At 40.8% G+C, this 18,296-nt stretch overlaps 1 protein-coding gene across 1 annotated transcript in view; it reads left to right on the forward strand.

Annotated features, from left to right (window-relative positions):
- The first annotated feature begins 2,427 nt into the window (after positions 1-2,427).
- The window catches only part of DNAJC11 (DnaJ heat shock protein family (Hsp40) member C11), a 62,143-nt gene continuing 46,274 nt past the window's right edge, over positions 2,428-18,296 (forward strand). The window contains exon 1 of the mRNA XM_051988667.1: positions 2,428-2,545. Within this exon, the coding sequence (XP_051844627.1) occupies positions 2,474-2,545 (72 nt within the window). The 5' untranslated portion in view covers positions 2,428-2,473. The remainder of the gene's footprint in view (positions 2,546-18,296) is intronic.

Below are 18,296 nucleotides of genomic sequence, written 5' to 3' on the forward strand. Positions count from 1 at the left end.
GTCTCCATTCAGCAATTCCCAAAGTCAGCTTGGTTCAAAATAGAGAGACAGACTATCACTCCTTCATAAGAGCAGGCTGTTATGCTGCGGCTGACTTTTTGTGACTTTTTGGACCATACCCATCTGGCAAAGATACTGGAGGGACTTGCCATTTCTTTCTCTAGTAGATCAAAGCAAACAGGATTAAGTGACTTGCCCAGCATCACACAATTAGGATGTGACTGAGGTAAAATTTTAACTCAGTTCTTCCTGATTCCAGCCCCAGTAGGCCGTCCACTGAGACACCTAAACTGCCTCTGTCTGAGCAAGCAGTACAGACTAATTAATATTCTTAAATCCAAGGAAAAAAGGTATCTATTTAACATTGTAGTTTTTTGCATGGAATTCTTTTTACTATGTAAAATATTCACCAAAAAAGCAAAATATTCCACCATGTAGTTTTAAGTCCTTTAAATCGAATATCATTTTTGAGGAGAAAAAAGAAAAACCCTACAAGTTACTGGATAGCTGATGATAGATGTGAAGGCTAATAGGAAATGTTGGGGAAGAGATGCTGTCCTATCTAAAGAAACTAGCTTTTAATTCATTAGACTAGAATGGTGTTCGGAACTGACTTAATACTCCCAGACACCCTGTCCCAAATGTACTCCAAGTGTCTCCTGGTAAAGGATCCTAAGAGGACTGGATTATGGGAAGGGATGTCACATAGGCACATATGGTGCACATCTGGACAAAAATTAGGAAGTGAAAGAAATCAACTTCTCAAATCTGTAGGCAGGTGGCTGAAGCTTCCCAGGAGGCCTACTTGTGAAGGACAACTGGGATGGCTGGGAAGTGACGGTTAGTTAAGGAACAACAAACATTCTTGCAAAATGATAAGGTGCTGGGACAGGTCACTAAGGACCAAACGGGCATCAGGAGGGGGGGCAGCAAGACTTGCCCACCTTCCTCATGAAAATTGTGTCCTTTCTAAGACACTTAAATAATTCAGATTATTGTAACCAAGCCATTTTTAATAATTCACCAAAAAACGACAGGCACCAGGTTTAAATTAATTAGGCTCCACAGCCAAATTATGAGGTAGAAATTTACATGAAAATGACTTTGGAATACAAGGCTGTAGGTAGGGAAAGCCTGCCAGGGACAATTATGCTGGGGAACCAAATGGGCACTACCTCAGCATGCAAGCCGCAAGATAATGACAAGGTGTTCATAAAATATATGGCAGCGATGAAAAACCAAAGCGAGGGGGTCCTTCCTGCCCAGCCATGGCGGAAAAGCCCAAATTAAGGAGCCAGGAGACCTAGGGGGAAGGAGAAGCGGGTCCAGCGGGTCGGGGCCAAAGCCCCGAGCTGCCCAGTAGTCAGTGGCAAGCAGTAGCCCCGGAAGTCAGCAGCGGGGACTACAGAAGCCTCTTGGGAAGAGGGGGGGGAGGGAGAAGGAGGGGGGAGGAGGGAGGATGAAGGGGGAGGAGGAGGGAGGAGCGCGAGGCGGGGTACGAGCTTTGGAGAACTTACACAAAAAGTGGGGGTTGCTCTGTTTAGATCTGGAAGGGGTTCATTTCTCCTCTCCAGCTGCGGTACGCATCGACCAGCTCTGCCCTGGGGGCAAAATAGGGCCAGCGGGGAGGCCAGGGAGAATTTGTAAAGGTCCGGTCTCCGGGAGGACGGGAGCGGGGAGTTCTGAAGGCGGAACACTGGGTGCAAATGCCGACTCTCCTCTGCTCCCCGTGTGACCTTGGGGCAAGCCCCTTCCCCTCTCTGGGCCTCAATGAAGGGAGTGGGCTAACCTTGAAAGCCCTTCCAGCTCTGGAGCTAGAACTTCCCTGGTCCTCACTCTGTCTTCTAAAATGTGGGGGTACAGAAGGCGGGGGCCGGGCTTGGACGCCTTTTCTAGACCTGGGCCTGGGTCTCTCACCCCATCCCTGGTAAACGGGGAGGGGCAGTGGCTGGTCCCAGCGGCCCGCGGCAGCTTCAGACCCCCCAGGGCCCTGAGATGCAATTAGGCTGCTGCCCGGGACATCGCCCTCCCGGAGCACGTGCTGTCCGAGTTCTGGGGGTTTGGCTTATTAGGTTCCGGGGTCGGGGTGACAGCTGATGGGTTCAGAAAACAGTAACGGCGAGGGCTGCCAGAGCCCCACGGAGGTCTGGGCAATGGGTCAGTGAGTCCGTGGGTCGCAGGTCAGAAGCCCGCCCTCACTTTCTCGGCTTCCAAGCGTGAGGGCAATGACGCATGCGCGCCGCGGGGTTGGCTTTGACAGGCGGGGCGGGATTTGGTAGGGGAAAGAAGCCCCTCGCGCCTGCGCCTGCTCTTGCGTCGCGGCTCCGAGCCGCCAGGGGTCGCTGTAGCGACCCGCGTGCTGTTCCTCCGCGCGGGACGGGCCCCTCAGGTTCCGGGACGGGAGGAAGAGGAGGTGTCACGCCTCCCTCTGGTGAGCGGACCTTCCCGTCCGCCGGGGTGAAAGGTCGAAAAGATGGCGACGGCCTTGAGCGAGGAGGAGCTGGACAACGAAGACTATTACTCGCTGCTGAATGTGCGCCGGGAGGTGAGGCCCGCGGGCCGCCGAGCCCGCCAGGGGGGCGAGCAGGGGCCGCCGCGCCGGCCGAGGGCCCCGCCGCCGCCTCCGGGCGCCCGGGAGCGGCCTGGCCGGAGAGGCCGCGTGCCGGGTGGGGGGCCCCCCCCATCCCACGCCGGCCCTGAGGTTCCACGCAGGCTCCCCGTGGTCCCGCGCTCCTGGCCGGCGGCCCGAGAAGAGCCTTGGGGAGGGGCCTGAGAGCACTGAATGTCACACCTGGGGAGCGACCTGGGGACCCTGAATGTCACACCTGGGGAGGGGCCTGATAGTCATGAGTGCGACACGTGGGGGAAAAATCTGAGAGTGTTGAATGTCTCACCTGGAGAGGGACCTGAGAACATTGACTGTCACACTTGGGGAGGGATCTGAGAGCCTTGAATGTCACACTTGGGGAGAAATCTGAGAGCCTTGAATGTCACACCTGGGGAAGGACCTGAAAGCATTGAATGCCACATCCAGGGAGGGCCCTGAGAGCATTGAATATCTCACCTGGAGAGGGACTTGAGAGCATTGAATGTCACACCTGGGGAAGCGCCTGAAAGCATTGACTGTCTTATCTGGAGAGGGGTCTGACCATATTGAATGTCTCACTAGACAGGGACTTGAGAGCATTGAATGTCATACCTAGAGAGGTCCCTGAGAGTCATAAATGTTACAGCTGGAGAGGGACCTGAAAGCATTGAATGCCACACCTAGGGAGGGCCCTGAGAGCATTAAATGTCACACTTAGAGAGGGCTCTGAGAGCATTGTAAATACCAGACCAAGATCTTAGAAGGTGCAAAGGGCTCAAGACTGCAGAAGTGTCTGAGCTGAAGGGGCCTTGGAGACCCGGGGCCCAACCCTGCTTTTTAGAGAGGAGCCGGCCCCTAGAGGGAAGCCTATCTGTGCGGGATGTCTCCAGTAGTAAGTGGGCGAGGTGGGGAGCAGCCCTCTGGTTAGCTCACCACCTAAGGAGGAAGTGTTGGAACAGGGAACTTGACCCCTAGTCTTAGGATGTCCAGCTCGTGGCCTTTCCTCCTCCCAAGGCTTCAGTGGATAAACATTTTTTTAAAAAGAACTGAGTTGGGTGGCACAGGACCTGTGTTTGAGTCCTGTTGGCTCCTCCATTTGTTGATTATCTGTTTGACCTTGGATGAGCCCTCCAGACCTCAGTTTCCTAAGCTGCCCCAGGATCTGAACAAACCTCGAGCCCCAGGGAACCTCAGAGCCACCTAGTCTGACCCTCTCATTTTCCCAATGAGGAAACTGAGGCCCAAGGAGACGAGTCAGCTGCTCAAGGTCACCCAGGTAGTTGCATTGGAGGAATCAGAGCCCGATCCTCTGCCCCTGGAGCCATTGTTCCTTCCTTGTCCTTGATTGGCCTCCATAGGCCTCTGGGTATGTTAGGTGTCCTTTTGTCCTGATCCAGGGAGACAACCTTGGCCAAGGACATGGGGCCACCCCAGGGACTAGGACTTCTGGTGCACACTTGGTCACGGACTGCTTAGCCTCCCTTCCCTGCGGGCACCTCACTTCTGTGTCCCATGGTTTCTGGCAGTGAAAAGAAATCTAGCCAGTGTTGGACAGTGTCCATGTTGTCCTATAGACACATCCAGGTTGTCTTACCCGCCAAACCATTCTGAAACTTGTGGCTTCTAAGGCCTGGTTCTGACGTTCCAACTGGGTGAGCTGGGGCAAATCCATTTCCTCATTTGTAAAATGAGAACATTGGTCTAGGCCTTAGTGTCTGAGGGTATTTCAGCTCCGACATTCTCTGATTCTAATTTATATCCTTCTTTGCTAAAACATTTTCTCAGCTTCTCTTCTTTTTGGGGAGCCCACAACCAGTAAAATAAGTGAAATCCATATCAATTACTTTTCACTGTAGAAAAATCTGTGTGTTCAGGACAAGTAACAATGTGTAAGACTGATACTGGCAAAACCAAGAGCCATGATTACCATTCACAAATGTAGATGCATCAGTTTAGAGTCTGAAGGAGCCATAGAGGTCATCTGGTCCAAATCCATCATGATGCAGTTGAGGAAACCAAGGCCACTCAGATAGTGGCAGTGATAGCATTCAAACTCAGGCCCTCTGGCTACAAATCTATCACTCTTCTTTCTCACTGAAACATGAGCAGAGCTATTGTTGTTTGCTTAACTTTCCATTATCAGACATGAAAGTAAGAATCGCATTCCTCTTTTTCCATCATTCGTCGGCATCTATCATCTTATAGATGAAATCCTTTTCAAGGAGTCATTTTTAATGTCTCACCTTGAATAAATCTCTGCAACATATTTAAATTATCTCAGCTTAAATCCACATTGAGTCTTTTGAGGACCCTTCATATTTTTGTTAGCTGAGGTTGTGTCTTAATATAGGAAAGAAGTTGGGGAGCTGACACTTAGATTTTGGGATCAAGGTATTTTCTAAGATCAGTCAGTAAACATTTATTGAACACCAACAATATGGCAGGCATTGTGCTAAGCACTGGACATGTTAGAATCCAGACCTGACAGATTAGTTTTAATGGTTTGATGTGAACCTATTTAGTTTAACGGGTTTAGTTGACAGAAAAATGGTATTGGTTGACATCTCGAGCTCACTGAGCTATTTCAGTCTTGTGTTTTTTGGTTTGATGCTTGGGGAAAACTGTGGGAGAAGGGATTCTTTCATATCAGTGCTCTTCAGTTATGTAGTTTCAGAGTTGCAGAGCTGAGTGTGGTCACCAGCTCTTTTTGAGACATCTCATGTGGAAGCAGTTTGAGAGATGAAATGTACAGAAATCACATTTCATTTTTAACCATTTTTCACATTTAAGATATTCTTTCAAGTTTGTATTCCAGTGAATTAAATATAAGATGCTTACCCATAAGTCTATAATGAACCTTGGCTTCTTTACCTCTTAGGTGAGCATAAGATCCATAACCTCCACCTCACAGCATTATTGTGAGACTCAAATGAGACAATGTGTAGAAAGTGCTTCACAAATTCTAAAGCATAACCAGTGTGTCAGTTTTTATTAACGACTCACTTTCCCTGTGTATCTTAGATTTCCCTTTTTCAAAGTGGAGCCCTCATCACCCATCTTCCATTGGGAATGTGATTTATTACTCCCTCGGCATTTCTCACTGAGTGTGTCAAGACACTTAGTGAGAAGTGCTCAAGATCTGACTGAGCTCGGGAAGTGATTCTGTGCTTGTAACTTGGTGAGAGAATTCCTTCATAGTGATTCACTATATTGTCGATCTATACAATTTTATAGAAATTAAATGTCAGGCTTAATTCTTTGCTTCTATAAAAATTTCCTAGTGTTCTCACCATATATGAAAATCACTTAGCATAAACTGCAAAGAACAAATTGAATTTCTTACTTTATGTTATACCTATGTATTATAAATTCTAAATTTTTTAAAAGAAATTTCAGTAAGTAAGCAGTTTGGATTCGCCATTAGTTTATCATAGTTTTAATCAATGTAATTCTTTATAAGAGGAGGAATAAATGGACAAAGAATTCTGATGATTTGGAACGATATATATATGGATGATGGCTCAATCTAGTACTGGAAGGGGCCTCAGGCCAGGCAATCTAACCCCCTCATTTTACAGATGACTAAATCAAGCAGAAAGAAGGGAAGGAATTTGTCCTGGGTTGTGCGGTTTATAAGTGTTCTGAAGCAGGATTCACAAGGGTCTTGCGAATTCCAGTTTAGCACTCTTATCCACCATGCCATCGAGCTGTCTCTTAAGACATTTCATGATGGCAGTTATTGATCACTCAGACCTATCTTGACTTTTCATGACCCCCTGGACTCTAGCATGTCGGCCCCTTCTTTCCTTCACTATCTCTCAAAATCTGCCAGCTCATGTTCCTTGACATTCTCAATCCATCTCATTCGCTTCTGTCCCCTTTTCCTTTTGCTTCAGTCTTTCCAGACATTGTGCTCTCTTACATTGAAGAGACCCATTTTCATGTGGTCAGAGTATTTAAACTTCAGCTTCATTATTTGACCTTCCAATTAGTAGCCTTTCTTTTAAGGATTGATAGATTTAATCTCTGTCCAAGGAACTCTCAAAAGTTTTCTCCAACACCACAATTCAAAAGCGTTGATTCTGCAGCATTCAGCTTTCCTTAAAATCCAACTTTCACAACCTTTTATTGCTATTAGAAAAATCATAGCCTTGACTATTCGGCCTTTGTAGCCAAAGTGGTGTCTCTACTTTTTAGTGTGCTGTCTAAATTTGCCATGATTTTCCTTCCAAAGTACAAGCATCTTCTAATATCATGGCTATAATCACTTTCTGCATGATCTTTGAAACCAAGAATATAAAACCTGACACTGTTTCCATTTCCTCTCCCTCTTTTCAGCAGGAAGTAATGGGACCAGTTGCCAAGATCTTAATTTTCTTTTGATGTTACACTTCAAGGCAGTTTTTACACTCTCTTCTTTCACCCTTGTCAAGAACCTTCTTGATTTCTCTTCACTTTCTGCCATCAGAGTGGTATGGTCTACAAATCCAATATCTTAAGTGTCAGTGAATTTAAATGGAAAGGAACTTAATTCGAGTGATCATTACGTATATTATGGTGAGCAAAAATCACTTAAAATAAATGGAGTAGCCCTTCTTGTGAACAGAAAAGTTTTGTTGATATACTTTGTGTTTTATTTTTCCTGATGTACCACTTCCCCCACTTAATCCTATCTTATAAAAGGAAAACTGTTCAGTAAAAGTGACCAGCCATCTGACAGTGCATGACCATTCTACCATTGTCATCTTCCACTTCTCCTTAGAGTGACAAGCATTGGTTCACCATTTGTTCTATGGAATCAGAACTGGCCTTGCAGTTCAGCTGAGTTCAGCTGAGGAGCATCTTTTCTGATATGACAGTATCATCTCTGTTGTTCTTGCTTGACTCATTTGCTGAGTCAAGAAATTTTTTGCATGTGAATGGTACACGAGGAAATCTTTTTAAAATTTAGAGCACTTCATTAAATAATGAAATTCCAAGTCAAATAAGGATATATTATAAAAAGGTCAAGGGAGTGACATAAGATTTTAGTGCTTTCCCCCTTTCAATATGTCCTCTGAACTCCCAGCCTGTTCCCTTTTATATTGGATCTCATCCTCTCATGCACCTTATGTTTTCTTGAAGTCTGGCTTTCCTCCCAGAAGGCCCTGTATCCTTTGCCACCCTCCCTAGTACTTGATGTGCCTTCCCTCAATCCTCCCTCTTTCCACACAGGACTTGGAGAAAGGGTAGGCCTGCTTTTTGCTCTTCACTGCCTTCTAGACTCTTCCCCTACCATTCTTACTCATCAGCTTCTCTGGAAATTTACTTGCTCCAAATATATTACCCTATTTATATCTCAATCATTGTCCTGTCTCAAGATAAAGCTTGTTTTTGTTGTTGTTGTTGTTGTTTTGGATTTGTTTTTTGGGGTTTTTTTGTTTTGTTTTGTTTTGTTTTGGCCTTTCTTTCCATCCCCAGTATTTAGTTTGGCTCATAATAATAATTGGCTTATAATGAATGTTTACTGACTGACTTCCTTGGATCATTCATTTCCCTCCATTCTCAAGAAGTTCACTCTCTGGAACACCTTATTTTCTACTCCAATCTTTTCCTTATCCTCTGGAGCTTCAATTTACATGTTAATGTGCCCTAAGATTCCCCTAATTCTCCGTTCATCAGCTTCCTCAGTTCTCATGATCTGTACCTTCCCTCCACTTCCCCCACACATCTTTGTGGTTCAGTCGCAACTCCTCTTGATCCCATGGACTATGGCAAGCCAGGCCCTTTAATCCTCCACTACATCTTGAAATCTATCTAGGCTCATGTTTGTTGCTTCCATGACACTATCTATCCATCTTATTCTCTGCCTTTTCCTTTCGTCTTCAGTCTTTCTGAACGTCATGGTCTTTTCCATTGAGTCCCATCTTCTCATTATGTGACCAAAATATTTAAGCATCAGCTTCATTATTTGACCTTCCAATTAGTAGTTTGAGTTAATTTAAGTATTGACTGATTTGATGATCAAAGGACTCTCAGATGTCTTCTCTAGCACCACAGTTTGAAAACGTTGATTCTGTGGAGTTCAGCTTCCCTCATCCAGCTCTCACAGCCATGCATTGCTGCTGGAAAAACAATGGCTTAGACTAGATGGGCCTTTGTCAGCCAGGGGATGTCTGCTCTTTGATAGGCTGTCCAGATGGGCCACAGCTTTTCTTCCAAACAGGCGTCTTTGTGTCATGGCTGCAGTCCCCATCCGCAGAGATCATTGAGCCCAAGAAGATGAAATCTGACCCACTTCCATCTTCTTCCTTTTCCCATCACCAAGACCTTGGTTTTCTTTTCATGTCATGCTTCCAGGCAGCTTTTGTACTCTTCTCTTTGACCCTCATTGATAGACTTCCTCCTCTCCTCTCCAGCTTTCTGCCGCACCTGAGGGCCTGTCCCACATCTCCTGTACAACCTTTGAGGTCTCACGCATCTGAAACAATCCTCCAGCCCCATCACAGGCCCCTGGCAGACACTTCTCCCCCAGGCTGGCCCCCCTGCTTTGCACCTTCTTCCCTTCACAACCTTAGTCTTCTCTACTGCCCTCCACTCTTGAGTCCCATTGTCCTGTTCCCTATTGCTTTTCTCCAAACCCAAATCCTCTATTCCTGATGGTTCACTTTACATTTAGGTTATCTAATCTCAACTGGGCCTGCCCTGCTGCACTGCAGCCCTTCCTTCCCTGATTAATGCTATCACAGGCCCCCCAGCAGCAGTTTTGTGCCTCACTCCTTCTCAGAAGATGATTTGAACAAATATTTTACCCAAAAAAATGTGACGCCATTTGTTCAGGGTTCCCTTTGCTTCCACATTTCACCCCTGCATCATGCTCCATTTTTATCTTATTTTGCTACAGTTGCAGAAGATCGGGTGACCCTTCTCACTAAGGCCCTCTCCTTACACTCTGGATCCAGTGCAGCTTGAGTCTTGAGTTATCCCCATTCTCTCCCTAGTTTTCAGCTTTCCCTTCTCCACTGGCTTCTTCCCTTCTACCCACAAACTTTCCATGCCCTTCATCCTTAGCCTTCACTTGATCCTTCCATCCCACACAGCTTGGAATGTCCTTCCTCTGCTTCTTTGAAACCCTGACTCCTTTTGAGGCTTTTTCCTGAATGTTGCTGCCTCCCAGAATCCTTTCCTACTTAGGCCAATTGTTAATACCTTCCCACTAAGACTAAAAATAACTTTGTGTTTACTTTGTATATGTCTGTATTTACTTATGAACATGTTGTATCCACTCAGAAGAATGTAATTTTATTGAAAGGGTGAGATAACATGGTTCTAAGGTACCTACATCACTGATCTAGTAGCTCAGAGTAGAAATTCCAAGTTCTCATAGGCTTCTCCAGAAAGATATTGGCCTTATAGGTGCTGCCATAGCCCCAAAGTGCTGAAAATCAAAAGAAGGAGCATTGGAAAGAAAAGACACTGAATTCTCTCTGTATTGGTTTGTTGTCATGGGAAGATAAAGCTTGGCATCCAAGATCCACCCTTGTTGCTTCTGGTCCAGTAGATACCAAAAAGGATGTGTTTGGACAGGAAGATATGACCAGCCTTAAAATGAAGAAGCCCGGCTTCTTCAAGTAGTCATCTATAACCAGCCATTTATTTATATCCTTCCTATACCAAGATTGTTGCATTTAGAGGGAATGAGCTCTCTGGTTCTTAGTATAACCTGAACAAAATTAAAGTATGATTGAGAAATAGCAAAATAAGCAAAAATGCAATAGAGCATAGATCATGTTAATATGTGGTTTTCTGTGGTCAGGTTTCTTTGAGTTTGATCTAGTCCAACTCTCATTTGACATGAGGGAATTAAGACAGTTGAAAAGACTTGCTCATCTTTGAGTAAACAGTTTAGCCAATTTTATTTCTCCTAAGTTTACTGTTTCAAAGGATATCCTTTGAATTTTGAGATTGTGTTGATTTAGAGCTGGCTCCATCTAGCACACCCCTTCTCCTTCCTTTTTCTATAAGAAAACTATGATTGAGAAAAGACAGGACTTATTATCTAAGGCTACACAGGGGCAGAGCTAAGAATGAAATATAGTTCCTGGGTTCAAATCCCATTGCATTTGTATTTGTATGACTTTTCAGCTTTTGTATTTTCTGACAAAAGGGTGTTTAAAAAAAAAATCTTTCCTTATCCAACAGTCCCCATTTTCTTCTCTCAGGTAATTTGAATTTCTTGAAATAATCTTGAAATCCTTGAATTTCCCACCAAATCCCAGAACACTTGAACTGTGGGGACATCTGATGAAGGAGATTGTTTTAGAAAAAATACTGTTAAAAAAAAGTATTTCTTACAACGTATCTTCTTCCAAAGTTCAGCCCTTACCCTTTGTTTACTTTTCATATTCCTTCCAGTCTCTTGGCTTATTGAATACTAGAATTTGAAAGGATCAAACTATCTAGACAATCTCTTTCCATTTCTTCTCTTGTTTCTTTTCCATTTTTTTCTTCTACTATGCTGTTTGTTTGTAAAAATAGATAAAGGAAGGAAGGAGGAAAGAAAGATTTTTAATCCTTCTTCATATTTTCTGGGAATTCTAGTTGAATTTTGTTCCCTTGCTTAATTTTTTTTGAGATTTTGCTTGAAGCTGTTTTGAAGTTATTCTCTTCTGAGTCTATGTTTCAGATGTCCTTGCCTCCATGACATCCTCTTATGATAGGATTCTTTTTGTTTGTTTGTTCAGTTTTCCAACTTACTTCCTGATTTTAGACTTGATATTAGGGCTGGGCTCTGTGCACTTGCAGAGGATTAGTCTTCTTGCTGCTTTCTTATGGTATTGAATTATATGTTATAATATAATATGTATTATATATATATATATATATATTTCTCATATATATAATAATATTATATAATACATAATAATATATATTATTCCTGACTCTTAGGGATAGTTTGGGGACCTGCAAGTTTTCGGTGTTCCTAAAGTTGTCTGATTCAGAATAAAATCTGATTTTAGACTTTAGACTACTCCTGGTCTGAGCTCTTAAAGTTCAAGATCTGCATTTGATTCTCACAACACTTTGAGATGAGTGCAATTATCATCCTTAATTTATAGGTGAGTGGTAGTTGATTACTGCTGGACTTGGCCATTGTCATCTGAGAAACACTTTTGGTTCAGAATGACAGAATTGCAGGCTTCCCTTTGGACTGGGCTTTGTGGAATTCTGTAGACTTCAGATTTGGCTAGAAGCTGAAACTCACATCCTCCTCTGGTCTTGGGGCTCCAAATTACACAGCTGCTGTTGATTTCTGAACTTTCCCTCCTTCTCAATATACTGCTTAGGGCCTGTGACTGTTCCTTATCCTGGAACAGCACCTTACAAATAAGGCCTTTCCTTAGTCATCCCTAGCTGTGACCTGAAACTAGGTAGTGAGTGACAAAGCTGCCAAATGCTATCCATGCCCTGATATGGATCAGAGACTTTATGCATATCCTTTCCGGGATTGGCATTCCATTATACTAGTGAATGCTGACCTCTCTGTTTTCCTGTGCTGACCTGGCTGGAAAAATGAGTCACTCATTTTTGGATTTCTCCATCTGGATCCAACGCAGTACATTTTCTAAATCTTTTTAGAGGGTTGAGGTTGAGGGGAACTCTTTCTGCCACTCTGCCATCTTGGTTCTGTCCTCTCTCTAGGCAGTCTCATTCATAAATTTCTCCAAATTTTGTGACAATCCATTTAGGTCATGTGCTTGATAAATTTCATTTTTCCTATGGTTACATCAGTCAAATCTCAAAAGTTGATCTTCCCAAAATTTCACCTAGTACATAAATGAATTTCCTTTTTAACATCCTTCTCTTTGCCAAATAGAAGACTTGGAGCAAGCCCAAAATAGCTTCTCATCACAGGAAGGTTGGAGTCCACAGAGATGGGGAAAGGACTCCATCCAGTGGGCCCTTTGGATTATATCAACTTATCAAAGCTAGAAAAATATAAGAATGTTAAAAAAAACTTTTTTAAAAATAGCTTTCCAATGATAAATGTGGAAATGTGTTTAGAAGAATTTCCCATGTTTAACCTTTTTTGAATTACTTGCCGTCTAGAAGAGGGGGTAAGGGTAAGGGAAGGAGAAAAATTTGGAACACAAGATTTTGCAAGAATGAATGTTAAGAAGCGAGTGCAAGGGATAATGTTGTAAAAAATTACCCTGGCATGGATTCTGTCAATATAAATTTATTATTAAATAAAATTAAATTTTAAAAAAAAAGAATGAATGTTAAAAATTAACTTTGCATGTATTTTGAAAATAAAAAACTATTATTAAAAATTTTTAAATAAAAATAGCTTTCCATTTTACATTGAGATAGTGAATATAAAATAGACAAAAGCATGAGAAGATTTGTATGAACTGACACAGAAATACATAGTACCCAAAGAACCATTTAGAGTAACTACAAAAATATGAATAAAACACCACCAAAAGAAAGGCAAATTCTGAGTTATCCATCAGTACTGTCAGAGACTATGCCCCCAGCATTATTGCAGAAAAGTGGAGGAATATGTTGAACTCCTTGGAGAGGTTACTTTGGTTCTGGATATTTGTTTTTGCTTAATTTTTGTTTGTTTGTTTATTCTAAGGGAGTTAGTATGGGAAAGGAGTTCCCAGAAATAACTATGATGTAGAGCTAAAAGCATTCAATAAAAAATATATTTGCAGGTTTGTAATGTATTTGTAGTGTAAAAATGTTTCATTTATGTGTATATAAATAAAATGACAGTGGGGAGAGGAGAGGGGGCGCTGTAGTTTCCCAACAGAGAGCCTAGTGATAGGCTGTGTATCTGCTCCTGAGATCCAGGCTAGCTAGAAGTTGGACCCTGCTAAGAGGACCCTCAAGAGATGAGCTGTGCTCTGCGTTAGTTGGAAAAATGAGATTATGGATCCTTAAAACATAGAAGTTCTCATAAATAGCAGGAGGACTCCATTGGTATTAATGATTGAGAATTATAGAGGTCAAAATGTATTTCATATCTCAGCGTTACTAATAATATAACTATACAAACGAATTTATAGCAATATCTCTGGTCTCAGTATCATATCTTAGTCCCAGCCCTGCAGTTCCAGCAGTCCCCAGGATATCTCTACCTTGATGCTTCATTCTTATTTCAGTCAGCTTATCCAATTTACACTCTTTCAGTCTAGTCTCTTCCAGTTTTTTCTGTCAGTGGACACCACTCTTCTTTCTGAGGCTTGAAAACTTAGAGACATCTTTAAGTCATCCTCAAGCAATCAATATGTTAATTACCTCACACTGTATCAAATACTATTTCACATATCCAGTCAGTCCAAGTCCTTTGATATCTTCCTTCAAAATATCTCTCATATTTACCTCTTAATACTTCCATTGCTTTTCCTTAGAGCAGACCCTCACAGAATCACAGACTTTTAGAGATTATACATTTTTCAGTGGCAGTCTTAGTCCCAACACTCCCAACTTGTGTTTATGGAATTTAATGTTTTAATCCAAATATAAGACTTTGCATTTATCTCTGCTTTTGACTAAGGAATGTTAAAAATCATCCTTTTGTAAAACATTTATAACTATTATTTCATTTATTTTTTGTGTAAATCCTGATCTTCATATTGGGACCCCAAGATAAATGAAGATTTTGTGTATAGACTTGAACCAAAGTTTCATTTCCCTTGCTAAAAGATGAAAAGAGTAGCTTTTCCTCTCCTAACTTTGACCTTATTTTCTTTTGGCAGACATTCATTATCTGTTGATGTGTCCCTAATTCAAAGGAAGAATGCTTTTTACTTTCTTGTGTGCTAATACCAATGGTGGTGTTAGTAGAAATGAATTTGTTTCTGTTGTTTAAGCCACAGGATCATGATAGTTTGGGCAGCTTTCCTGTGTATTTTTTTAAATGAAGTGCAATCAAATTTGTATGTTTTAAATATAGGCCAGCTCTTTTTTTAAGGCACTTCTAACTTTTCCTTGCCAGGGCAGGTATGACAAAATTAAATCTTGTGTTAGATCCATCACTGCAGTTTCCTCAGCTTGCCTCAACTCCACTATGCTGCTCTGCTGAAAAGTAGAAGACTTTCAGTACATCCAGGTGTTTCTTAGCATTTAGAGATGACCTGTTTGTGTTGAGTTCTTCCTGGACTTCTTAAAAGCTGTTCCAGATGACCATGAGAAAAACTGTATTATATCAATAAGGAAAAAAAATAAAACTGCAATAATATAGGAACCTACATCATCCTGATGGTGATTGCTATGCACTTTTATTCTGTTATGAAATCAGCCCTTGTTTAGAATTCAGTAAGTGGAGGGGTGTTGCTAAGTCCAAAGCAATTGCTATATTTTTAGTCCCCCCAAATGACAAATGTAGTAGACTCTGTCAGTTACCACGAAACGACTTTTCTCACTAGAAATCAGTCTTTGCTCAATATCAAAAGCAGCAGCGCTTTGTTTATGTTAACTAGCTATAAAATCTGCTCTTTTTCATTAAAACGTATGAGCCCTGTGCATCACCAAAAAAAAAAAAAAAAAGATTTTTATTAGCTGAAGCAGTTTTAAAAATCAGATTAGCGTCGAGCATATGGGCAGTGATGAATCTGCAATGGCAGTCATTAGGCAAACTTCCCAATATTCAATAGAATGTGGTTTGTTGGAGCTTGGTTGCTAAAATACAATCATGGAAATGCAGTTTTAAAGTTTGAGTTTGAAATTACATGCCTTAAACACATAAAAGTGGAGGCTGTACTGGGCCTATTATGAATTTTAAGTGTTAAATGTTATGATTATATGGCATACCATATCATATGGTATTGAGTCTAAATAGTTTTGAACTAGAGATTTCGTGGCTCTGATATGAAAAAGCTTGCCACTCCTGTTTTCTCTTGCACAAATTAACTTTGTATAACAGTTAATGAAGAGAGAAGCTTAGCAGGACTGTCTTTCCTTAGCTTTCAATAAAGGCTTCTTCCTAGCACATTAATTCCAGAGCTAAGCTGTTTCCTTACCAGATGTATGGAATCTCAGAATCTCAGAATTTTAGAGCTAGAAGAGACTTTGGCATTTGTCTAGATCAACTCATACCTGAAAGAGAATTCTCATTATAATCTACCTGACCAATGACCAGCCTCCAGAAGCTGGAGGAAGATCTCTAATAAGAGGGAATCCCTTCCTCCTCCTGAGGCAACCCATTCCCCTTTGGGACAGCTCTTACTGTTAGAAAGTTTTACCATAAGTCTGGCAGGAATGTGCCTCTGCAATTTACTCCCATTATTGCTGATTCTTCTGTCTCATCTCCCTCTCAAGAGATTACTCTTCAGATACTTGAACAGCTCCTCATGGCATAAAAACTCAAAACCCCCTCATTTGCTTGGTTGCTTGCTTCTAGGTACTGTCCAATTTATCAGTCTCCTTCAGCCATAGTTTTATCTAGGTGAAAGGGTGGCAACTTGTGATGGTTGATTATTTGCTTCAGGAGAGCAAATGGAACTAACCTGCTTTAGGGACTAAACACAAGATTTTCCACTTCTTTAAACCATAGCTTGTCTACATTTATATAAGCTAGAGCTAATACCAAAGACTATTCTTTCCAGACTTTTACAATGGAAGTTTCTTTTATTTAGCCTTCCATAATACCTGACCTAAAAGTTATATTATAGTAGGTTACTAAACTTTACAGTCATGTCACAGAGGACTCATTCTCTGGTAATTTTATCGCATATAAAGGCTTAATTTATAATAGATTTATTTTCTAGGAGAAAATATTAACAGAGTGATTGAAGGTGATGGTGAAACTTTTCAATTGTTAAATAGAGAATGATGCACCTCTTAATTTTGTTACAGAATTTTAGAAAAAAGACTATAACTTAAAACTTCATTATTAGTGACTTATGTATCTCATTACATTTTGAAATGTTGTCAGTATTTTTACGATAGTGAGAGAGGTTATCATTTATGAAATATTGAACCAATGACCTTAGCTATTCAGTTATGATGAAAGACCCAATCTAACATTTTATTGAATATGATACTTATGAAAAATGAAACTTCTCATTTCCATTACTTAATCAATAGCACATTAAGCCATTTATTAATTTGATTAAAGAAGGTCATTGTAGAACTGCATATCCCACTCCCATTTTATCTAGTTTAATTTTAATAACCAAGAAATGGCTGGATACTCTAATACTCCATAGAGCCATGCAAGTCCAGCTAATCTTTTGTTCGTTGCCTACATGTAAGAAAGTAAAGAAAAATCATAATCTGGGAAACAACAAATGATTTTGAATAGCTTTTAAGGTAGAGTCAGGTTTTTTTGTTTTTTTTGTTTTTTTTTACCAGATTAGTAAGCTGGTGAAGACAACTTGATCAATATACACATTTGAAATAATAATTCATTCCAATTCTCCCTGTGCAGCGGGAGAACTGTTCGGTTCTGCAAATATGTATTGTATCTAGGATATACTGCAACATATTTAACATATATAGGACTGCTTGCCATATTGGGGGGGGGGGGGAGGGAGGGGAAAAAGCAAAACATAAGTGATTGCAAGGGATAATGCTGTGTAAAAATTATCCTGGCATGGATTCTGTCAATACAAAGTTATTATTAAATAAAATTAAATTTAAAAAAAAAAAAAAGAAATAATAATTCATTAAAACAAACAGAATTTACCTGTATTTTAGTAAACATCAATAAGCATGTAGTAAATGATTTACAAATTATTATTTAAATCAGTAATAAAAGATATTGGGAGATATGGAACTAAGATTAAGAAGGAAAACAGGGTGATTTGAAGTTTGGAGAGGAGACTATTAAAACTCATCACCATGACAGGCTATACTGCATATAGGAATACCCTGAGATATAGTGGATTTGGTCACAGACCACTGCAGTAATGTGAGTCACACAAATTTTGGGGTTTCCTAGTGCATATAAAAGTTATGTTCACACTTTTCTATAATCTGTTAAGTTTGTAATTATATTATGTCTTCAAAAAGTATATGCATTAATTTAAAAATTCTTTATTGCTAAAAAAAAAAAAAAAATTACTACTACTACTAATAAAAACTAAGCTTCACCTGAGTTTTCAGCAAGTTGTAATCTTCTTGCTGGTGGAAGGTCTTTCCTCAATATGACTACTGATATCTCAAGGTAGTGACTACTGAAGGTTAAAGGGCTCTCTGGCAATTTTTTAAAATAAGACAAGAAAGTACAAACTGATTGACTCTTCTTTTCACTTGAACATTTAAAGGCCATTGTAACGTTATTAAATGGCCTAATTTCAATATTGTTGTATCTCAAAAGGAAGAAAGATAGGGGAATAAGCAGTTGATGGAGAAGTCAGAACACACTATTTGTGGAGACCCAAAATAATTTGTAATAGTAATATCACAAATATAATAGTGATGAAATATCATGAGAATTACCAAGATGTGACACAAACACAAACATGTGAGCTCATAGGGTTGGAAAAATGACATTAATGGACTTACTTGATACAGGTTTGCCACAAATCTTCAATTTGTGAAAAATAACATCTGTGAAATGCAAAATAATAAAGTTAAACACAATAAAACAAGGTATGCCTGTAGAGAAGATTGAATGACAAAAAAGAAATTAATGATTGAAGACATCAGAGAATAAATAACATAGGAGATTGACCCAGAATAGATAATTCCCAGATTATAAATCCAGGCCCTA

This window comes from Antechinus flavipes, chromosome 3 (genome assembly GCF_016432865.1).
Source record: "Antechinus flavipes isolate AdamAnt ecotype Samford, QLD, Australia chromosome 3, AdamAnt_v2, whole genome shotgun sequence".
Classification (NCBI taxonomy): domain Eukaryota; kingdom Metazoa; phylum Chordata; class Mammalia; order Dasyuromorphia; family Dasyuridae; genus Antechinus; species Antechinus flavipes.